The 25,280-nt window shown below is 37.2% G+C and overlaps 1 protein-coding gene across 5 annotated transcripts in view; it reads left to right on the plus strand.

Moving 5' to 3' along the window:
* The window catches only part of plx (PTB_TBC1D1_like and TBC domain-containing protein plx), an 80,953-nt gene that overhangs the window by 22,519 nt on the left and 33,154 nt on the right, over nt 1–25,280 (plus strand). Inside the window, exons 1-2 of one of the 5 annotated variants that reach the window (XM_065236509.1) lie at nt 12,704–12,844; nt 13,469–14,129. The exons of 2 other annotated variants lie outside the window; for them this stretch is intronic. In XM_065236509.1, the coding sequence (XP_065092581.1) occupies nt 14,049–14,129 (81 nt within the window). In that variant the 5' untranslated portion in view covers nt 12,704–12,844; nt 13,469–14,048. Of the gene's footprint in view, nt 1–12,703; nt 12,845–13,468; nt 14,130–25,280 lie in introns of those variants that run through there. 2 more of the 5 variants (XM_065236510.1, XM_065236511.1) reach the window with 2 other exon arrangements.

Consider the following 25,280-nt stretch of genomic DNA (forward strand, 5'->3'; position numbering starts at 1 on the left):
TGAACCCAGCCACCTCCAGCATGGTCTTGCTTTGTAGCTGCGCCTTTACCGACTGAGCTAAGGGAGGCCCCATCAATGGTACCATAACTAAGAAATATCTAAGTCAGTTGATGCCATATCTAAAGAATAGCAAAAATCATAGTAAATTAATATCATATATTATTATTAATATGTTATGTCATTAAGCTATTGATATGTTGTATAAATAATCAATTTAATAACTAATAAATAAATAGCTTACTCTGATATCAAATCAAACATCTTGAGTTCATTTTACCAAAATATCGTAACGAATAATTACTATTAACTTGTTATAGCGCACAAAATACCAATAACATAATAAGGTATTGATAGCTAAATTTGATATTATTTTGCGCTGGTTTTGCTATTTCCCTCTACCCGGGAAGTGAATATTCACATTATTTTTGAGTGGCAAACTACTGGATTAAAAATAACCACAGTGCTAATTCACTTCCACAAAAAGATACGCCTTCCATTTCAACTTCCCCGCGCACTTTAACTTGCGCGGTGTAACGTATACAATGTACCTATCATGCAAAATAAATAAACATTATTATGCTATGAATTAATATACTGGTCGATGTAATCGTAAACACACCGTAAGAATTGAATTTTCACGGGATGCGCATGTCATCGACTATGTAGTATTGATATATTTTTGTTTATGATTAGTCGGAAAATTACTACGGCCGTTAAGGCTAAATTTCGTTTTCACTGGAAATCATTTGAATTGAATTCATAAGTTCTCTGTTGCAAAGTGAAAGGGTAGAGAATCTTTTGAAAACTATGCTGCATGTCCTTAAATTTTCCTTTTTGCTCGAATATGCACCGACTCTAAACTAAACAATATCATATGAATTTCGAAACACAACTCACTGATATCGGCTTTTGGTGACATCGTCGATAGAGCTCGACATTCGAGATTCAGTTGCTAGCCCACCAGACACGAACTACATATATATCACAGGCATTAATGAATGTTAATGAAAAACTGCACCTGGGCTTAACTTTTTGTTGTTTTAAGTTTAATGATAATAATTTGAAAACGGTTACAGCTTCAAACTTGACTTTAAAGAATAAAATCTGGAAAATAATTTGAAATTTAACACATTACAACATTAAACATATTTAAAAATTTGTTTACATTGTTCCTGGTTTTCTGAAGGGTGTATTCGTTTAAAATGGCACACACATATTTACTCACCAAAATTAAACCGATAGTCGACTTTTCTTGAAATTTTCAGGGATTGAAAAACTACTAATGAGTTATGATTTACAAAATATGTTTTATTCAATTTCGTCTCCCATCCCGAATGCCCGCACCATCTTTTTCACTCCACCTATCAAATTTTGTACAACCGATTTTCCCAGTATTTGCGTTGTTTTTACCCAATTTTTCTTCAACACCAGCTCTATTTTAATAGATGTGTTATGTTTGCGACGTTCCGTCTTCATAATTGCCAAGAATTTTTCAATTGGGCGAAGTTCCGGTGAATTTGGTGGATTCATATCTTTTGGCACAAAATTGACTCCGTTGGCTCGGTACCACTCCAACACGTTTCGAGCGTAGTGGCAGGATGCTAGATCGGGCCGAAACAGAGTTGATCCTTTGTGCTTCCTTGGAAAGAGGCGCTTCTTAAGGCACTCTTCCGTGTAAATCACACCGTTGATTGTTCTGGAAGTGAAAATATTCTTGCCGGAAGTCAGCTTTGCCGTAAGTTTCGTCACGATGCAACACGGTTTGGTGAGCAATTTCGTGTAAAGTTTCCGGACGCGGATTTTCGCAGTGATGTTTTGCTTTTTCATGGTTTTCTGCACACAACCGACTGATACCTGGACTATTTAGCGACATCTCGAATTGACATGTTTGGACGGTTCTTGAACTGTTGCACCACTTTCCTGGCCATTTTACTGTTACTGGAAAAACGTCACGATAGGGGGGGAGGGGGTAATTTTTTGCTCGATTTAGCGTGACATAATTAATGCATGGGCCCTAAGTGCACAAAATTTTTCACGGACAATTTCTTCTTTCGACGACATGACTGGAACTTACTTACCTTACCAATCAGGCTAAGGCCTTGTTGTCCTCTGCTGTCCGAAGAAGTCGTCTCCACTCTACTCGATCCATGGCCACAGTTCGCCAGCCTCGTAGTCTGCGAAGGGTCCGCAGGTCACCTTCTACTTGGTCGATCCACCTTGCCCGCTGCGCGCCTCTTCTTCTTGTTCCTGTTGGGTCGCTTTCTAGAACCATTTTCACTGGGTCGTCGTGCGGCATTCTTACGACGTGCCCAGCCCACCGTAGTCGCCCAATTTTTGCAATGTGGACGATGGATGGTTCTCCCAGCAGCTGGTGCAATTCGTGGTTCATTCGCCTCCTCCACGTTCCGTCATCCATCTGCACTCCACCGTAGATGGTACGCAACACCTTCCGTTCGAAAACACCAAGGGCGCGTTGGTCCTCCACGAGCATAGTCCAGGTCTCGTGGCCGTAAAGGACCACCGGTCTAATCAGCGTCTTGTAGACAGTCAACTTCGTGCGGCGGCGAATTTTATTCGACCGGAGCGTCCTCCGGAGTCCAAAGTAGGCACGATTCCCTGCCATAATGCGTCTTTGAATTTCTCTGCTGGTATCATTTTCGGCGGTCACCAGTGAGCCCAAATACACGAACTCATCGACCACCTCGATTTCGTCACCGTCAATCTGAACTCGGGGTGGGAGGCTAACATTGTCTTCCCTAGAACCTCTTGCTTTCATATATTTTGTCTTTGATGCGTTGATGGCAAGTCCAATCCGTCTAGCTTCAGCCTTCAGTCTGATGTACGTTTCCGCCATCATCTCAAAGTTCCGTGCCATAATGTCAATGTCATCGGCGAAACCAAGGAGCTGGATGGACTTCCTGAATATCGTGCCACTCGTGTCTATCCCAGCTCTTCTGATCACACCTTCTAACGCGATGTTGAACAGCAGACACGAAAGTCCATCACCCTGCCGTAACCCCCTTCGAGATTCAAAGGGACTCGAGAGTGTCCCCGATACTCGAACAACGCACGTCACTCGATCCATCGTCGCCTTGACCAATCGCGTCAGTTTATCCGGAAATCCGTACTCGTGCATAATCTGCCATAGCTGATCTCGATCGATTGTGTCGTATGCGGATTTGAAATCGATGAACAAATGATGTGTGGCCACGTTGTATTCGCGGCATTTCTGCAGAACCTGCCGAATCGCGAAAATTTGGTCCGTGGTAGCGCGGGCACCCATGAATCCCCACGAACTCTCTTGCATATGGTGACAGACGGCGGCATAGAATTTGGGAGAGTACCTTGTAGGCGGCGCTCAGCAGTGTGATCGCGCGGTAGTTGCAGCAATCCAACTTGTCGCCCTTTTTGTAGATTGGGCATACGACACCTTCCATCCACTCCTCCGGTAATATCTCCTCCTCCCAAATCTTGGCAATTACCCAGTGCAGCGCTCTAGCCAGTGCTTCACCACCGTATTTCAATAGCTCACTTGGTAGTTGATCTACACCAGTTGCTTTGTTGTTCTTCAGCCGACCGATCTCCTCCTCAACTTCTTGAAGATCAGGGGCCGGTAGCCTGTCGTCTTCTGCGCGTGCTCCAAGGTCTGTTGCCGTGCCACCTTCGTTTTCTGCTGCTTCACCGTTGAGGTGCTCGTCATAGTACTGCTTCCACCTCTCAATCACCTCACACTCGTTCGTGAGAAGGTTACCGTCCAAGTCCTTGCACATATCGGCTTGCGGCACGTAGCCTTTGCGCGAACTATTTAGCTTCTCGTAGAACTTCCGTGTGTCGTTTACGCGGTACAGATTTTCCATCGCCTCGCGATCTCGATCTTCCTGCTGACGCTTCTTCCTTCGGAAAACCGAGTTTTGTCTGTTCCGCGCTTGTCTGTATCGCTCCACATTCAATCTCGTGCGGTGTTGCAGCATTCTCGCCCGTGCTGCATTCTTCTCCTCTACTAACAGTTTGCATTCGCCGTCAAACCAGTCATTTCTTCGGTCCGGGATTGCAGTACCTAGTGCCGCTACAGCAGTACTACCTATGGCTGAACGGATGCCCCTCCAGCCATCTTCAAGAGAAGCTGCGCCAAGCTGCTCTTCCGTGGGTAGTGCAACTTCCAGCTGCTGCGCGTAGTCCTGGGCAACTCCGGTGTCCCGTAGTTGCTCAATGTTGGGTCGTGGCGTTCGACTTCGACGTGTGTTATGCACCGTCGAGAGTTTTGAGCGCATGCATACTGCAACTAGGTAGTGGTCCGAATCTATGTTCGCACTGCGGTACGTGCGGACGTTGATAATGTCGGAGAAGAATTTCCCGTCGATTAGAACGTGATCGATTTGGTTTTCTGTGTGTTGGTCAGGTGATCTCCAGGTGACTTTGTGGATATCCTTGCGGGGGAAAAAGGTACTTCGAACTACCATACCCCGGGAGGCTGCAAAGTTCACGCATCGTTGGCCGTTGTCGTTCGATACGGCATGCAGGCTGTTTGGCCCGATTGCCGGTCTATACATTGCCTCCCGTCCTACCTGAGCGTTCATGTCGCCGATGACGATTTTGACGTCCCGTTGCGAACAGCCGTCGTACACCTGCTCCAGCTGCGCATAGAACGCTTCTTTCTCGTCGTCGGGTCTCCCTTCGTGTGGGCAGTGCACGTTGATGATTCTGTAGTTGAAGAAACGGCCCTTAATCCTCAACTTGCACATCCTCGCGTTGATCGGCTGCCAACCAATCACGCGTTGGCGCATCTTACCCAGCACTACAAAGCCGGTTCCCAGCTCGTTGGTGGTGCCACAGCTCTGGTAGAAAGTAGCCGCTCGATGCCCGCTTTTCCATACCTTTTGTCCCGTCCAGCAAAGTTCCTGCAGTGCTACGACTTCGAAGTTGCGTGGTTGAAGTTCGTCATAGATTAACCTACCGCAACCCGGGAAGCCGAGCGATTTGCAGTTCCACGTTCCGAGTTTCCAATCGTAGTCCTTATTTCGTCGCGTAGGTCTGTGCCGATTGTTCCGATTCGTATTTCTTTCTTCGGTATTTGCAACTTTGTTTTTTTTCCAGTGCGGCTTGTTGGGCCTGCCCCAACCCCCTGTCTCGCCGGGGGACCATCGTGCACAGCTCTGTTTAGAGTCCCACGCTGGCACTAGGACGGTGATCAGCCGCTCCTAACATGGAGAACAGACGCCGTTTTGAGCCGCACCTCCATGGTGAGCAGACGCTCAGGTTTGGTGAAGCATTTCCTCTATCACCGTACTATGGTTACCGCGCCAGTGTTCGCGTCGCACCTCTTCACTTTGCTATTGCCGGACTGGCAACATTGCCCAGGCTACGCCAACCAGCTGTGTCCATGTTTCAGCTGGTAGTCTTTTGTTATCATATGACTCGAGGAGGCGTGAAGTAGGAACTTGTGAGGACCAGGGCTAGGTATTCCGCTCCTTCCAGGTTGTCAACTCACCATTTTGTAGCCCACATGACTGGAACTACTGTTTGCATAACTAGGACACTTGACATATGTAAACAATACACTATGAATAAGATTTAGTCCAATTTTCAGGTTTTTTACTCATACGGTTCAAAAGTTACAGAAGATTTTCGGTGTGCCATTTTTATCGAATACACCCTTTATACCCGCATGTCAGTATAACAATAGATATATTAAAACTAAAAACTAATCTTATCTAAAAATAAAGGAATTTAATTGTTACAATTGATTTGTGGCAAATCAGGGATGTCCGAAGTAAAAATTTTATACAATATAAGCCCAAGAATGCTACCAACCGGTGGAAACGAACGATTTAAAATTGGCTCACTACTTGACTAGCCTATTGGTCCCAAGTACATCTATAAGCTTATCACATTCTTGTCGAAATTCTAGTACTACACTATGTTTTTTTTGATTCGCTATGAAACTTTGACAGATAAAATGAGGGGTTCTTGGATTCTCCTATGTTTCGAGGGGTGCATCGATTAGCTTGGGAGCGAATATAGTACCAGAGCTGAGCTGGAACAACTTTTGCATTTTTCCATTTATGAGGAAAGTATGCCAAATGGAAGCATCTGTTAAATAATTTTACCAAGAAAGACACGGTAATCTCTGGGAGTTTTTTGATTAGGATATACAAAATTCTATCATCACCTGGAGCTTCTATATTTTGAAACTTTTGACGTCGGACTGCGTCTTTAATTTCAATACTGGGGGTCACATTAAAAAAAAAATAAAAATTCAGACATGTAACGAAAAATCCCAAACACGGACGCAACGATAGAGCGCAAATCGAACACACGATACATTTCGCATGCTCACATGAGCGAGCTCAATACTCGGTTGACCGCTCATCTTTTCACCAATGAAAGGAAGGGAGGAGAAAAGCAGCGATAATAAAAAATGCTTGCCATATAGTTTTCTTCGTCATTTGCTTTCGAGCAACGGACGGATAATCGTCGGAGACGACGTATGAGTGCAACAGCACGCATCGCACCAATACGAAGACGACGACGATGACGGAAACACCCACATCGACCGGAGAAAAGGCTTTCTGCAATAGGTAGCATGACTAGGCCGCCGTCATCCGGTCGGCATCGACTTGCACTGGTTTGACCACCATTTGAAAATCAACCAACCCTTTTCAGGGCCACCAATTCAAAAACGGAAAGAGTTAAGAACTAAATGATCAACATATTTGTTCCGTCCACTAGCGGTCCGACGTCAAGCTTCCGTTCGTGCCCCTAGGCAAAGACCCTTCTACTTTTTAGTTAAAGAATCAGTCCCTCAGGAATCATTAAAAATATTTTCCCGAGAGAAAATATTCAGATAACCCCAAGCAACCTGATTCTTAATAGGACAAGTAAGACCCATTATGGAAATTATGAAATTATGGAAAATCTCAAATTGCTTAGCAAGTTTTTGGGCTTTTTTTCGAATTTGTGATCAAAATATGACCACCTTCTTTAAGCGCTGGAATGGGCTTTTAAGGGTTTTCCAAAAAATTTGTGAGCTTTCAAAAGAGTTTGAAACTCGGGTCTAATTTCGAAACATTATTTTCAGAAGTTTTGTTCCTCAAGGCAGAGAATCGCTTTTTAATTTGTTTTTGAAAATCCTGCCAAATAACTTTCATGGTAGAATCGCGTGTTTCTCCTACGGAGATTTTTCAGATGAATCAAGAGCTGTCGTCTATTATAATTGAATGGAATTTAACCTCGCATTTTGGTACTGAGGCAGTAGAAGTAGTTTATAGAGATTCAAGAGCATTATTAATATCATCTTTTAATGCAAAGGAATATTTGGATCAAAGTTATGTTCCGTAAATGTTCGAAATCATTTATTGGTTATCGTCAGCATGGGTAACTAATTGACTACAAAGTTGACATGAATTAATTAAGATCAAATCAATAGTTGAGGGATTTCTTGCTGAAGCAAAGCATGTTGGGCTGTTTGGATATTGAATAGTGTAATAACCTGTAGAACGATTATCAAACAGAATATTACCATTGGAATTGCTTTGTGCATTATTCCATGAGTGGAATTTTATATTTAAATCACCAATAATGAAGAATTTAGACCTATAACGGGTAAGTTTCTGAAGGTCACCCTTGAGAAAATTCTTCTGCTGGCCTAAGCATGGGAATGGCAAATAAGCAGCTAAAAACGTAAGTTGTGCAAATTTAGTTTCGACAGAAATTGCCAAAGTTTCAAAAACTTTGGTTTCAAATGAAGAAAGAATTTTATGTTTAATACGTCTATTTATGAGCAACGCCACCACGGTCATTTCGATAAATGAAATTATTTATTTATTTATTTATTGTTGTCAATCAGATATAGAGGGGTTTGCTACAATAATGATAACATTTTTTGTTTTTTTTTTTAATAATAATGCAGTAAAAAAAAGACCAAAATTAAAAAAGGCAGTATTGCGTCCCTTTTAACCTTATGGTTAGGTTTAAGGAAAGTTATAGCGGCGATATGCAATTTATGAACTTTCATGAAGTTAAATAGCTAATCTTCATTATCTTTAAGAGATCGATGATTTAAAATCCATTACTGAATTTCAAAGTTATGACGATATTGTTCCCAAATTTAACTCCAGTTTGAATAGCATCAAACAAGGAGCTAGTTTTTAGCATATCAGTAATCATGTCGATTACTGATTTCTGATTACCGATTGTCAACAGCAGAGACATTAGTACCTGGTTGGGAAAGTGGAGGATTTCCTACCTGTCGCTTAGAACGAGATTATAGGGTCGCTTGGCGAGTCTTACATCCTCAAAATTTGGAACTTAAATTTCTTAGGATCTTCCTTCACATGACAGTCGTCCTTTGCGTGAAAAGAATCACCACAATTCATGCATTTACCTGGCATGCAGCAAATTTGTTGTAGGAGTAATACTTCCTTCAGCAAAAGCAAATAGATCCGCACGATGCGGACTGTTTTCCGCAACAGTAAGCGGGTCGACAGCTCACTTCAATATATTTCAGATGGTGTAGTGGTTTGTGCTGGGGCTCTCAGGCAGAAGGATTGGGTTTAATTCTTCAAACAGCTCAAATACTACTATTAATGCTGATAAATCAATACACGTTCATACTTGGCTTCAGAAATAACTTTCATAAAGATCTGACTTTAGAATTAACTTTCATAAAAGTGCGAACTAAATATGAAATTGGTGTAGACGACAAAAACCTTTTTACCCTTCTTACAAAGAAGGGTATAGATATCACTTGAAAAACCGACTATCGATCCGAGGCCCGGAGGGCCGAGTGTCATATACCATTCGACTCAGCTCGACGAGATCGGAACATGTCTGTGTGTGTGTGTACGTGTGTATGTGTGTATGTGTGTGTGTATGTAACGAAATGAATGCGCTCACGTTTCTCAGCAACCGCTCAACCGATTTGGACAAACTTGGCGCCAAATGATAGGTCTTGGGGTCCCATTGAACGGTTTTGGAATCGGTGAACCGGTTCCGGAGATATGGCCGGAATAAGATCCGGTGAATATGGGCCTTCACGCTGGATTTAACGGAAAACGTATCAAAACCATCATGCGACACATCAAATTACTACAGAATTCAAAAATAAGATCAATGCAAGTCGTTCCAGACCACATTGGGGACACACTTGGATATGTTCCGGGTACCCCGGGGAAGTTGCTTGAATATGAATTGAATTAAAACCCATTAAATCACATTAAAATACGATGATAAGGTGATTGGTAGCCTCACCAAGTAGACTACACCCGGATATATTCCGGGTACCCCCAGGCAGTGGCGTAGCGTCACTGGATGACACGGGGGTGGGGGGCTTGGTCACTGATAATGACAATAAAATAAATAAACTTGAATAAGTAAGAAGGGTCTGATCACACCATAGGTGGATAAATTCGGGTTTTTAACTTATTTTTGAAAGTGCGGTTCAAGTTCCACCAGAAGCTGCTTAGAATGTTTTTCAATTATGGTACCGGAACTTTCAAGTTCTTATAACGACTTAAAAATGAGGCTGCTTAGAATTCTACAGACCACCTTCAACCAAGCTGCTTAAGCCTCAAATAGCCTTTTGCCAGAACTTTTTGATACTATGACTAGACACTGAAGAAGTTTGCAATTAGTAAACGAAATACGTATCAGTTATAGGTTTTTTAAAAGTGATAGTGAAAGTGAATACTTAAATTGTATAGTAAAATTGTATAGTGAAAGTGAACACTATTTTGTTCGCCACTATGGTGATGGATTTTTGACATTTGATTTAATAGTAGTAGTTTTTTTGAGTGATCTACAAAGGTTAGAGCCTCGCACGTATTACGGATATAGAGAACCGAATTTAATATTTGATAAAAGAAATGCAACTTTGAAGCTTATTTGTAATATACCTTCAGTTAGTAAGAAGTTTACTGGCAAACGTTGGGGGTTCGTCAGCATTCCTGACATTGCTGAAAATTAAGACAGCATCAAATTGCGGAATTGCTATCCGAGCAAAGTTGGATATCAAAATAATATCAAAATAATAACAAATTATGTTTTGGAAATCATATTGATCACATATTTTGATATACTATTTTTTTTTTAGTTGAATTCATATTTTGATATTATTTTGATACATTTTTCTAAAAAAATTAGTTAAAACCAAAATTTGATATGTTATGAAAAGAGCATCCACATTTATCACTGAAATCTATTTATTTTTTTTTCTTAAGAGTCAATCAGCATGCTTGCGGTTTGCGGACAATTATGATTTTTACAGTTATAGTTTACAACATTTATTGATATTAATCTACATGCGAATTTAATTTACAAATCGAATATTAATCTACATGCGAATTTAATTTAGATATCGATAAAACTGATTGAAAATAGGTTTGTTTTTATTTAGAAATAAATGAAAACTCATTGATAACATTTTTCGATTTTGAATCTTGATATCAACCAATAGATTTCAAATTTCAGATTACTAAATTTGATATCATGATATCAAAATAATAACTAATTTAGTTTATTTTTATTTTTAGTTTTCCTTTCATAGTTATAATAACATATTGATTACTTATTTTGTTTATTATTAACGAAATTACTAATATCAAAACGCATACATGTATTTGTTATCAAGAAAACATGATTTGTTATCTTTTTAATATCCTTCATATAGCATTTAGATCTCATTATTGTTATGATTACTATTAACTCGACCACATGGTAGGTAAAATATGTTATCACGAACGCTTATATCAAAATATCAAACTCAGTTTTCATTTTGTTTTCATTCTCTGCTCACTACCCGAGATTTGCTTTTGATGCTTTGTTGATTGTTCATTATCTCTTGATTGCTTGTAATACTTATGAATATTTTAGCTGGACAAAAAGGCAAACTAAGGGGAGTACGCTTGAGTTTTTTCACATTTATATCGCTGTGAAGCAACTGTATTTTATATCTGTAATTGTAACCAGTTCGTTTTAGTTTGCTAACCTGGTTTAAATGTCATACTTAATTATCATAATGATAAATCGTCTAGCTCAATCCTTTGTAAGGGTAAGAGGTGGGACCATCATCATCATTTTTCAAAGTGAATAGTAAAAAATAGTGAAAGTGAATAGTGAAAGTGAATAGTGAAAGTGAATAGAGAAAGTGAATAGTGAAAGTGAATAGTAAAAGTGAATAATGAAAGTGAATAGTGAAAATGAATAGTGAATGTGAATAGTGAATTGTGAATTGTGGAAGTGAAATAGTAATAGAATTGAATGGATAAACAGCGTATAAGGTACACAATTATTCTACTAAAACGCTCATCAATCAATTTAGAACCGAATATCTTATTCGTTGCTTTTTTTTAGCATACGAAGAAATTGAATCATTAAGGATCAAATCATTCGAGCAGTTTAAATTTACTTTTCCTACAACTCGAACTTTGTCATGTAACAATATTTTGAGATTTTTTCCTCTCGAAATTCTAGAAAATAGGGTCTAATTTATGCTAAGCTTGAAAAAAATATAACTGCTCTTCAATATGATTAATTAGGGGCCTCAACTTTCGAATCCGACACTGCCAGCATATGTCCATTATGTGTTGGACGGATTGCTGTAATTCAACATGACATGGCTAATATCAAAATAAGAAAATATACCTTGTTACCTCAGGAGTGGATCACCATGCGTCTCGCCGACAGGTTTATCAGTCACAAAACCTAATGTCTGTTACCTATGTAACTCTGAGTTGTTCCAAGTTTTTTTTTTTCAATATGTTTTGTTAATAAATCTAATTGTCGAACAGTTTTGGGAAGGCCTTCTACCAGTGATTTTAAGAAAATGATACAATAAATTCCAAAATTTTCAAGCTTAGTATAAATAAGACCCTATTTTCCCGAAGTTCTAAATGAAAAATATCAAAATATTGTGCCACGGCAAAGTTTGAGTGGTAGTAAATGTCATTTTAAAATGCACTAGAATAATATTTTCCATTGATTAACAGAAATTGACTTATATTTTATTAACGTTTTTTTTGTATGCAGCAAAATGATCATACTAATTGTACTAATTACACATTTTTCGTTTAAATTAAAGAATGTACCCAAATTCCAGCTGACATCGATTGCTCTCAAAAAATACAGAAGATTGTTCTCACTGACGAAAGTATACCAATGAAATCACCACCATCAACATAAACATCGTGATGAACCAGCAACATGCAGAAAAACATTTGCCGGCATCAGCAAGTGACCAATTGACATTTGTACGCCTCTAATTGAAAAACAGACGAAAAACATACACAGCTCGATGATCATATGTATGCCTCGCAGCTGTTGATTTACTTCGATTCCTGGCTGTGTTTATTCACTTGAAACAAATACGGAAAGCTAGGCCATCGATGCTGGGGTATCGTGAATCGTGACTACACAGTGACGGCAACCGAGGTTACGCTCCGGAGCAAAACAGACACTTACATGAGTCAATTTTTTTTGCATGCAAACCAGTACCTACTCTGACGAAGGTGTTGCTTAAACTGATTTTCCACCCATCATCGCCCACTGCTTTTCGCAAATGAAACTCACGTTTTTCCTCCTTCTGCGTTACCAATCGGTTGGTAGTCATGTATTTGTTTGACTTTTGCCTTTGCCTGTGTGTCACATACACAGTTCCGATAAAAGCCGCAATGCTTTTAAACCCGAACTCGTCTGTCAGTTTAATTTTATTTTTCGTACATTTCGGATGTTCAAAAGTCGTTGGCTCACTCGGGGATCGAACGTTCTCCGCATCACTGTGAAAAAGAAAATAAGGAAGGAAGCAAAGTCCTCGGAAACCTACATACCTAGATGAAAGTGTCAAGTGGAGGTGAAAGAATATCAAGAAATCACTCAAAGTGCTGAATAAGAGCTTGTGCGTGTCATTGTGGCATATGATTGTGCATAAATATCCAATAGATAATAAATAGAATCAATTTCGCTCGTATCAACTCTAATTAAATTAATTGACTATTTCTGGAATTTCCACAACGACAGGGAGTTACATTGCTCGCCTGTGCAGAAAGATCCGTCTTTTAATGTTCAAAGTGGGTCTAAACCCAACGTACAAGTTATAGTGTGATGAAGAATTGTAGCTGGTGAATTACCTTGTTTCATGCAAAATTAATGAAAACCACTCTGCAGATATGGTTAAAGTGAGTGTGGTTACGAAACGACAGTGCGAGAAGGTGTCATCGTGGAAGGAAAACGAGAGGGACAATTCGGTCGATGGCGTTAGTTACTCAGTGTAGTTACAAGAATAGCAGCAAATCATTTTTTTCGGTTGAATGACAGACAAACGTATTAAATCTTGGTCAAAGTTTCCGTTTGTGGACGTGGTTTTCGTTGGAATTAGAATGACTACAGTGTGTCTAATGTCATTCAAGTTGCACAAATTGTTTTAAATTGTCGATCATTCGACCGACGAAAATAATGAAGTTCCTCTCTTCTTAAGCGCATTGACGTCATCCAACGATTGTCAGTTTGAATTTTTATTTATTGCTAACAAAGAAAGCGTTATATTTCTCAATCATGCTGTGACACTCGATACAAAAGAGGATCGTTAGACCGGTAATGGACCCCGATTGTTTTATGTCTGAATTTCGACCTGCAACAGGGCGCGAAGACGAGGAAATTATCAGCATTACAAGGTCGAATGAAAAGGAAAATGAACATACTATCTTCCTCTTGAACCAGTAGTTGCGGGTGGGCTGAAAGCTAGACGTACGAACAGCTCGTGAAAAACAAAGCGATAAAATATTGCCTGAAAGAGTGTAAACAAATCAATCGTCCAATCTAATTAAAGCCCTATCGCAAGTCTGTAGAACGGTCGTTTGCTTTGTTATGAACGAATAAGAGCAAGCCAGTGTTAGAATGATAAAGAAGCAACAGTAAACACAAACAAACAAAGAAGGTATGATGAGAGGTTGATTACTAGTTGACGATAAAGTGATTTGACTAATTGTGTTGAAGTGATATCCAGCTGATAGTAAACTGTGATTGGCTACAGTTTCAGTTAAATCACAATCACAACAATGTTTACGATGCCACTGTACAAAGACAACATTTTGGTCACTTCCTGGAGTGATGCATCCAGTCTTCGAATGAAGAAAAGTGTAAGTGTTTCTATGTTAATATTGATAAACCGAACAATAAATCAATCACCAAAGCATTGCTTTTGAACACTTTCCTCTAGAGCAGCGTTTCTCAAGCTATAGGTCGCGACCCACATTCAGAAAACTTGATCAAAATTGCATGAAGAATTTATCTGATTTTAAAATTATGCTGGGATAATCAATTTCAAAGCCCAACATGGCCATTTTATAGCCAGTTTGGAAAGTTTAGGCCATGTTGATTTATTTAGACAATTTTTCCCCCATGTGACGTTTTTAAAGCAGTTCCCAGGACGTTTTTAAAAACCATTTATGCATTTTGAAACCTTTTTCTCGATTTAAAGGCTTTTTGTTTTTATGATCATTCTGGCGTTGATAGTAGGTGTCGAGTCAGGTTTTTTACAACGTTATGAAGTGGTTTTCTAATTAGTTTTAATACAAAATTCTCGGTTTAATATTATTCATGCGTTTATATAGCTCTGTCAGTATTTTCAGTCCAATTTTGCACAATTATGGCCGTTTTTGGATTGCCACAATTTTACATTTTTGACTTTTTTGGCGTTTAAATCTATTTTGAAGTTTTTAAGAACATTTTGACCAAAACATCTTATAAAATTCCAAAAATTGGGTCGCAATGGAAAAAAAGTTTGAGAATCGCTGCTCTAGAGTGCATGAATGACAAGCGTGACAGCTTAATAACCCTATAGCTATGGGTTGAATGCCCAAAATAATAATTCATAAATTGACGAATATAGAAGGAACACCATAAACTCGAACTGCTCATTTACAGCTCAAAATAAGTGCGACGTTGATAGATTCATCCACATTCCACAGCTGTCTGTTCAATAAATATTGTACAAGGAGATCTTGATAAATCGATTGGAAATTATGTAGTTTTCAATTGCCTAGTGGATTTGGTTGTCTTTCCTAGAGGTTTGACTCGATAAACTATCAACAATAATATATCACTTAGTGTGATGACGATAACGGTTTGTTGGAAATTTAGCAGTGACTGTAATCTGTTAACTTCAAAACGATAATTTTGTAATAATCTATATAAATGTCTAACTCATATCAAATTCTAAATGGATTGATGAGCGTTGTAGTAGAATAACTGTATACCTTATTACGTTGCTTTTCCTTTCAATTCTACTACTATTTTATCACTTTCACTCATTCACTATTCACTTCTATGACTAGACAGTGAAGAAGTTTGCAAGTAGTAAACGAAATATACCTGTTATATTTTTTTAAAGTGAATAGCGAAATAGTGAAAGTAAAAGTGCTACAACAGTAGTAGAAAAGGAAAAACAACGTAATAAGGTATACACCAATTATGAGATCGGTTTCTCAGCTACCGCTGCACCAAATTTGACAAACCCGGCGCCAAATAACTAGTCTCCCATAGAACACTATAGAATATTTGTGCGATTGGACCACGACTCCGGAAAATTAACCGAATTATCTCAGATCATTCGAAAATTTCACGTTATTTTTTTTTAATTCACAGTGTCCCACAAAAACATACAGGTGGGGGTATTTTAAGAGGTTTTAGGATTTTTAAGTAGATTTAATTAGTAAACTATCCAGAACTCGATGGATTCAGCAATCCCTTCATTTTTCCATGTATCATACTCTCCATAAGTCGGTATTTCCACAAGCCGATGCATCCTTTGGTCGATGTTTCAAGTAGTGTATTTTAATTCCATATCTCGATATGTCAAATGCAGAGCTTCTGCATTCCATGATTGTTGTGTTAAATTCAAAGGAAATTTATAAATATGATAGCTGCCTGCCTCAGTATCTAGGACTCATTGCCCCACGGAACAAAAATGACACGTAAAAAACCATTGATTTTCATATGAAATTGCGCTATTGGAAAATCCTATAAAACATACCTTTTTTCCCAGGTGGCTACTGTTCTCAAAATCATGTGTCGTAAATGATGGTCTTATGAAAATCATTGACACATGACTTTTATTGGATTTTTAAACGATTTAAAGGATTTCACCGATGGCGATTACGTAAAGTTTTGCTTCATTGTAGCGTCCTCGAGCAAATGGTAGATACCCAAGCCAGTACATGTAAATAATTCCAATATCTATCATGGATAAGCGATATGGAGAGCTCGGGCGATAGTGCCAAAAAGGTTCCAGCTGCCTTCAGAGAAGTGAGTAGACTAGAAGCAACAACCGTTTGCGAAACATGAGCTTTAAAGAATCATTTGCGATTATATTGAACGTCTGCAGAGCACGAGCAGACACATCCAGCTTTGTTTCGACCGTGCTTGGGGTAAATGGGCAAAGCCTATGGTGAACCAGGATCTTTAATGGGGCATAAAAATCGACATGTGCTTTTTTCATATTTGCTGTTTATTCCGAATCAACTACTCAGACCTTCCGTAAATTAATTCATGAATCATTTTTAGTTTTCATTTTTTATAAATAAGGTCAGATTTTAAGAGACGATCCACCCTATCACTGAAAGTCCCTCTAATAAAGGAAAAAAATGTCAGATTGTCCAGTAGATGGAATAATTCAGAATTCTTCATCAAATATTGGATGAAAAAATAATCTATTAGTCGAAATTCTATAACTCGATGGTCCCTTCAATATCAAGCTATAGATAATTGACTTTATTTACAATAAAAATATGTTTTCCTGCATTTAACCTCAAATTTTGCTTGTTGTTATTTTTAAGGTTGCCATCTCAAGAATTAAAAAATATCTTTCTCTGGGATTGAAATATATATTATAATTTTAAGTTTGTATGTTTTTTTGGATAAAAATAACCTATAACATTTCAACGTCGAGATATATCAATACACTGGAAAATGTAAGTTTTCTAAAGACCACTTTTCCGAAAAATAATCGCCATAATAAAAAAAAAAAAGATGTTCGATGACCTCAACAAAAATTTTAATCTGCACTTAAACTTTAATGGGGATCACCCTTATCAACTTTTTACATTCAATTTCAAAAAAAACTTTAAGCCGCCAAAAGTAAATAAATTGTCGTTTCGAACTAGATTGCACAATAATGACTTATCTAAACGCTCATATTGCTTTTCTAAAGAAAGTGACGTAATTTTTGTATGTTGTAATGCTTATTCCCGATTATGATTATTATTATAGTGAGAGAAAAAACAACACAAGAATTACCGGCAACATCCCTATTTTGGCCACATAAAATCAACGCCTTGATTCTAAAAACGGGAAGGCACTGTATTTCAAAAACTGTAACAAGAGTTAAAATTATCGATTTTTAGCACAAATTTGGATGATTGTTCATATCCACAGAACATTTTGAAACTAGGCTTAAATGCAAGTGGAGCACCTAATATTTCGTTTTGGTGGGTGTTTCAGTGTACTGATATTTTGTAGATAAGCACCCCTATTCTGTATTTCGTTTCAAACGAAATTCTCATACAAAAAAATATTTTTTTGTTTGAGAATTTCGTTCGAAACGAAATACAGAATACGGGTGAAGCTCTTCTTGCAGAGACACCGTGGTTTAAATTGTTAAACCCATAAAACTACTACAAAATGCCCATAGCATGAATGCATACTGGGTATTTTTTATGTGGATTTTTTTGATTTAGAACAATATTAATAGGAGATGAAAATCTCGATAATAGAGGTAGATAAAATAAAATTAATGCTCTCAAATTTGTCTGTTATAAATAGTTTTGACTATACCTTCTGCCCCTACCTCATATGAAATCATGTCCAGTTAAAAGAAACACCAGAAGCTGGGAATTTTCTAACAAATAAACATGTTCAGTAAACAGGCACCATACTGTCTATCGCTTCTTCTACATCAGTTGACAACTTTTGCAAAAAAACATATTTCATTTGATAAAAAAGAACATTTGCCAGACCGTCCGTCGCGGGCCATAAACAAATAAGTAGTACATGCGTAAAAAAAAAAAAACTAAAAATAACTGGAAACCATAAGCGTAGACTGAGACACACATGTTGAGTATCGGTCAAATTACTCCCGACTGACACCCACCGCATCGAAAATCGTAAATATGTTATTGTGGCATCCATACCTTCCATATCAGCTGAGTTTCGTGCCGCAATTTTCAATCTGTAATTATCCTTATGGGTAAATGCTCCTATAGTTGCGGTACGTTAGAAGCATTAGGTTCCTATAGTTGTCCATTGAGTCTCCATGCACTACTATAGGAACCTAACGCTTCTAACGTACCGCAACTATAGGAGCGTTTCCCCTGCCTTACGCAAAAATGAAATTATATTTCTGCTACAGTTTTAAAAACGATTAAAAGGCTGAAAGTGATGAAGGTCGCACGCGCTGTGCTTACAAAATTAGCTCTCTGGGTGTAAAACTCACTGAAACTAGGGTGAAATTTTCACCTTCCTGACGGTGATGTTAGCTTACGTGGGCTTACAGCTTCGACAAATTGAAATTTGAAACCAATGTTGTTAACAGTACTTACAAACCATTTAACTATTCGGCGAACAATCTTCAATCTTTAATTAAAAATATTTGATTTAATATCTGTATTTTATTAGTGCCCAAAATCAGTGTGGGATTGAATTACGATTACATTTAACATCAATGGGAAAAATAACCGCAAATCAGTCAAATACTTTTTACTGTGGTACATTTTGTTATACATTTTCATGAAAAAAATTACATTTTTGATAAGCATAGATCACAACGATCCTAATTCAAAATACTGATGCAACTGACTTGCGTTTATTGACAGTAAAGTTCATCCATGCACTGCCCATAAACGCATAAAAATCCCATGTTGAAAAACCGCAACTCGAGATAAACGCAGTTCATTTTTTATTCTTTCATGGTATCTTATGGCTGAGACAACTAAATTTTGATATGTTTAACGATTTTTCAGAACAAATCAGTTCACTTTATGGGCATAAATTAAAAATTCAGGTAGCTATGATCTTCCAGAAGATAACTCATTTCTGCTAAAAAGTCACATGGGACTGTCATGCAGTGTATCACATCGGGCGAATTCGCATTCACGTTGCCAAAGCGTGCACCTACTTTTCGTCATCAGTACGATCACGTCAACAGTCGCAGTAAATTCTTATTTATAAACTTTTGTTTTGCTTCCGAAAGAATGTTCAAAGCGAAACCAAAAGATCGTAATGATTAAAAGTCATTCGCACGAATGCCATCAACACTTCACTACTTCAAAGCCGTTTCCCAGTCATTTAGGTAGACTTAGCGTATCAGTTATGAATGCATGTTTCTATTATGGTCTGTTTCTATGGGGCTTAGGGGAATCCATATTCCATAGTAGGAACAAGGATGTTTTTCAATCGACATAGTGTCAATGTAAGAGTTGAACTTAAGTTTGTCATCAACAATCACGCCAAGATATTTAATCTCGATATCGATCAATAGCCTCATCATCAATTACAACGGAGACGTTCTAATTTACTCTATTCCGAGAAATTACCATGAATTTAGATTTCCTTGTATTCCATCTCAATTGCTTATACTTCAACCATCTGCTTAGAGAATGCAAATCTTCAATCAAGTGTAAAACGGCATCATCTAAATCCTTCGCTGTATTGAATAACACTGTATCATCTACAAAAAGGTTAATGTCGCAAGATCTAAAACACGTCGTAATTCATTAATATACATAATAAATAAAAGGGGACCTAATACACTTCCCTGGTATCCACGGAACTGGAAACAGAATCATTAAAAACAGTCCATCACACAAATAGCGTTTAAACCATTTATATGCAGTAATAGTAATTCCGAAACGCTTGATGGTATTTACTTAACAATAAGAGCCTATAAATTGTTTCAAGAGCGCGTTTCAGATCCAAAAAACAGCAACAGTCGTATCTTTATGATCCAAGTTATCTTTCCACTTTGCAAACACCAAATTCAATGCAGTTTCACAAGAATGACCTTCCCGATATCCTGATTGTTCTGGTAACAACCAACTATTACTACTTTGACTATATGTTTTATATTATTTCTGCGTGAAGTCAACGATTTACATAGTTGAAGATGCTAATTTCAAATAACAGACTAAAGTGGTAATTTTTATACGATAGATGAGGAGATGAAAGTATAGAGTTGATAGTTCCGTTAGAGTATGGCAGTGTGAAAATTGTATATAGAGAGTAGAAAGCGAGCAAGGACAACTTTAGGAAGGTACAAATCGGTTTGATCATCTCTCTTTAACAAACTCCCCCGTTGAAGAGGCATCCCGGCGATAAGCAATTAGCTTGAAATGCGAAAATGAAGAAGAAGACCGAACATTCAGTTATTTTTAATAAAACTACTGATGTTCAGTAGCTTTTGCGACAAACTACTGAATACGGTAATAACAAGTACTGAATTCCCAACAAACAATCGTCTATTGAAGAAACGACTTCTTGGCCATTTTATTCAACTGCATGCTTACCAGTACTTGTACTATTTTTAATAATAACTTCTGTTCAGGCTTTGTTCACACAAATCTGGAGGATTTATTCAACCACAACATTGATTCACTTGGTGTTGTATAAGCTATATCAAGAAGCTTTTATTCGACTTATATGAGTTGTAACAGAGTTTATACGATAAAATTTTTGATTATTCAGCGTTTATTAGACATCACTGCTTCCTTAAAACAGTGATGCTCTGTATACGGTTGATTATCATGTGAAGTAACGTTTAATTAGACTTTATTGTACATTTATATTAAACGATTATTCAACCGTGGGAAAATTAACCCGAAAAATAAGAGACACGGGGACAGGGAAGGGTGTGTCTCTTAAGTATTTTGTATTCATTATTTCTGACGTGGCTCGCACCACACAGACATTAGAAAATTTATTAAATACTTATACATGTCGTTGTATGGGATTCGAACCATGTACCTTCCGATCACCAGCCGCTTGCCTTGTCATCTGAGCTATCCTAGAATTCATCATATGGGCAACTCAATAATCAATAAAAGCTTGCATGAAAGTAAATATCTATCAGCACTCTCGATCGCAACTCTAGCTCCTTCAAGGCCCTGTGGGAATGATTAATTCATTCATCGTTGTTTTAAATGAGACCAATGTTGCCTCTTCACATCTCCACGTCGAAAGAAAGGATGCTCGGTTATATTTTAAACTAGATCAATGCATTCATTATCGTGAGTCATGTGATCGATGATTACTATTTAAAGTAATTAGACGTAGAACACAAATAAAAAAAAGGGTTGAGCTGGGATTGAACTCACGACCTTCTAATTGGAAAGCGAAAACGGTAACCACTACTCTACTGATTTCACCTTGTTGTTAGACTGAATCAGTGTTGTCGAATAATGAATCTAATTCGTCGTTTAAAAAGCATTTACAAATCATGTGATTACAACATGGTCGCATAGTGGTATAAGAGCAATCATGCTGACTGTATTCACCTTTATTCAGCAATATTGTTAAGTAATGCAAAGAAATCTAATAGTGGAGCTGGAGTACATTTATTAGACGTCTAATAATAAGAGATGAACTAGCCTCAGGCTAAAAATCTCTAAAATAAAGATAAAAAAAAAAAAAAAAGACGTCTAATAAAGCATCTTATTAAATCAATTGAAAACAGTCGAATTAAAGTGTCAATGTATGTACAAATTACACTTATTCAGTTTGTTATTAGATCAAACTTCTGACGTTGAATTGGGAAGACATTTAACACTTTTACAGCTTTAAATAAGTAAATTAATCAGATCAGAGCAAACAGTGGAATAGATGTGCATCTATCGATCTCAATGAGCATTTTCAGCACATAATTCGAACAACTCTTGTTATTCAGCATTGTACACTGTTATACAGCATTTATTCAAAATATATGCTTATTTGTGACTCTGAATTGTTTGTTGGGTGGTATAAGAGCTATTTTGCTGAGTGTATTCACATTTATACAGCAATATTGTAAAGCAATGCAATGACATCTAATAATGGAACTAGAAAACATTTATAAGACGTTTAATAAAGCATGTTATTCAATCAATTGAAAACAGTCGAATTAAAGCGACAATGTATGGGCAAATTACACTTATTCAGTTTGTTATTAGATCAAACTTCTGGTTCTGAATAAGGAAGACAGTCAACGTTTATAAAGCTTTTAATAAGGAAATTCATCATATCAGAGCAAACGGCGGAATAAAGGCGCATCTATCGAACTCAATGAGCTTTTTTCAGCACATAATTCGACATCCTGTTTTATTCAGCATTGTACACTGTTATACAGCATTTATTCAATGTGTATGCTTATTTGTGACTTTGAATTGTTTGTTGGGTTTTCCGTAAAATAACAGCTTTACAGCGAATAACCAAAACTCAGTAAAATAGAGTACCGAGTGTTCAGTATTCATTATGTTTTACTGAACAATCATCAAACGAAATTTTAAAATCCAATTCTGTGTATAACTGACAAAAACAATGATACTTGGGACACCAACAAGCCATATAATAGCCTCTTGCAATATAAATCTAATATACGGCTGCTTTAAACTTCGGAGGCCCTTTATTAACGTTATACAGTCATATTGCTCGATATATCGTAACATATTTGTTTCATTATATGTAGCTACCGGTATGTAGCTACCGGTATGTAGCTACCGGTGTGAGTCACGATGTCACGAATGTCAATTATGTTCACGTAGTAGTGTTCAACTACGATAGTTCAGCGCAAATGTAATTCAATGAAAAAAAAAAACACATGAATTATATACATTTTTATAAACCTTTGCAAAATATTAAATTACAACACAGAACAATTAAAGTTCAGTCCCTAAATATTTGTACGTCCTTAGATCCAGCTTCTGAACACATGTATTGTTTAGATTTCGGATCTTTTGAAAGTTACGTTATATTGAAGCAAAAGCTACGTTATATCGATATTACGTTATATGGAGGTTATGTTATATCTACACAGATAAAAATTCTTAATTTTAATAGTGATGTAAACATTCATTCACGTAAACTTGTATTTTATTTCACGCAACCGAGCAACTTGTAAACAATGTTGTTTACAATAATGGGCTTTTGTATACAATATTTGCTACTTTGCATGAAATGTCTCAGACGTTTACATCATATATAATGTAAACTTATATGATATGTGACGCTCCATTTATGTGCATCAACTGAACAGAAATTTACACTACTTTTTCGAACTGTGTAGCCATGACCGTATTGCAAATTGGGCGATTGGTGGGCAATTAGCGGACTTGTCGGTTACTTGAGGATACTGATATTTGGCCATTCAACAGAACCCTGGACCGAACCGTTTTTTGTTTCGAATCACAGTTCCTCGGAAACTCTAAAAACCGATTCTCAAAACCAACAACAAGAACAACAAGAAGAGCTTAGGGCCAAAGTTCGATATGGTAGATCTAATACCGGTAACGCACAACGAAAAGGTGATCTATCCGCGTTACGGGATCAATGACATTACTCCGACAACACCAAAAGTCAATATGGCCCGTTATTCCGAACGATATTGCGCCGAAATACGTAATAAAGAAGGAAATATTCTCTTTTTGGAATATTTTCAATAAAAACGCAAATGTTTCGAATACTTTGACAAAGATGGGAATATTTTCTACCTAGTAAGAATACTTTGAATAGAAGAAAAAAGCTTTCTTCTATTCAAAATATTCTTCGTTGAATAGTTTATAAACAATAAAACGTTTCCTTCTTTAACTATTTTAATAAAGAATGATATATTGATAAGATTGATTAAAATTTTGAAAATTTTGCTTCACAGTGCTCAAACGGTTCCAAATTGGTTCCTGAAAATCCTCCCAAAATTTGAACCGTTTGAGCACTGTGGAGTGAAAATATCATAATCGATGGAAAATTGGCTTGAAATGTTTTGATTTTTTATTTAAATTTGGAACAACTTATAGTATGTTAGACTTTCAGGAAAATATGCTAAGAGTGAGAAATAGTTCTTGTTTTCTTTGAGTATATTAAACAGAAATATCGGCTTATGTGATAAATAAAGTACAAATAATGCATTATGTTTGACCTGTTATGTACTTGCCATGAATTTTTGAGTAATTTATTATTTAATGCTTTATCACTTATTGCGAAAAATCAAAAAGTTCCTTGAAAACCATAAGATCAGTTTGATATGTTTATATTATTGATAAATATTGAAGATAAATAACAACTACTTAACATGCCTAACATACAACAATTAACCTTTAATATTATATGAAACCATTTATCCGCAATTAATGTTATATTAATCTGTGTTTTGAACAGGCCAATAAAAATGTAATTATTTATCAACGAACAAATATATAAATTTACAAGAATGTGTAAAGTTCAGCATCTATTAATTTAATAATGATGATGATGATGATGATGGTCCCACCTCTTATCCCTACAAAGGTTTGAGCTGGACGAGTTATCTTAAAGATAATTAAATATAAACATTTTAACCAGGTTTGCAAACAAAATCGAGCTGGTTACAATTACAGATATAAATGTCCTGTTAAATATGCTATAGGCATCAACCAAAAACATTCAAAGGTGTAACTAGCTATCAAGAGTCCAAGTATATTCCTCGACAATACTTTCATTTACACGGGACCTAGGATTTACACGTTTAAGCTTCCGCAGTGCCAGGACTATATCCAAGGAAACGACTTCCAGCCAACCCTTTACTAATTCAAGGCTTTTGCCACAATTTCCACGTATTAGTCATTTATACCTGTATTCCGCGCGCGAGGCTCAAACCATTGTAGACTACTCAAAGCTATTTTTACTATTACTACTAAAAAATCAAAAAACTAAAAATCCATCATCACCATCGAGGCAAACAATGTAGTTTTTTGTATATGCTACACAAATTACTAAAATGTCTTTATGACAGTCTCCATACAAAATAATCCGTTAGAGATAACTTCGTCAAGATACATGATTTATCCATTCATAAAAATTTAACTGCTCAATAAACAGCTTTTACATATGAAATGCAGCGCTTGATGTGTCTATTTAAGCCGAAGTTTTGTCCAGAAGGCCAAAACTAAGGCTGGGCTTCGAACGTTCAAGGTACAAAAGGCCCCTAATCGCGACGAGAAGCAGAACAAGTCCGCCAAAACCCGTGCCAGGAACTTGTACCTCAACATGCTGACGAAAATTGAATGCTGCAT

The sequence above is a fragment of the Ochlerotatus camptorhynchus genome, unplaced genomic scaffold (genome assembly GCF_037179485.1).
Source record: "Ochlerotatus camptorhynchus isolate MF236.1 unplaced genomic scaffold, CSIRO-AGI_Acam_v1.1 ptg000554l, whole genome shotgun sequence".
NCBI lineage: Eukaryota > Metazoa > Arthropoda > Insecta > Diptera > Culicidae > Ochlerotatus > Ochlerotatus camptorhynchus.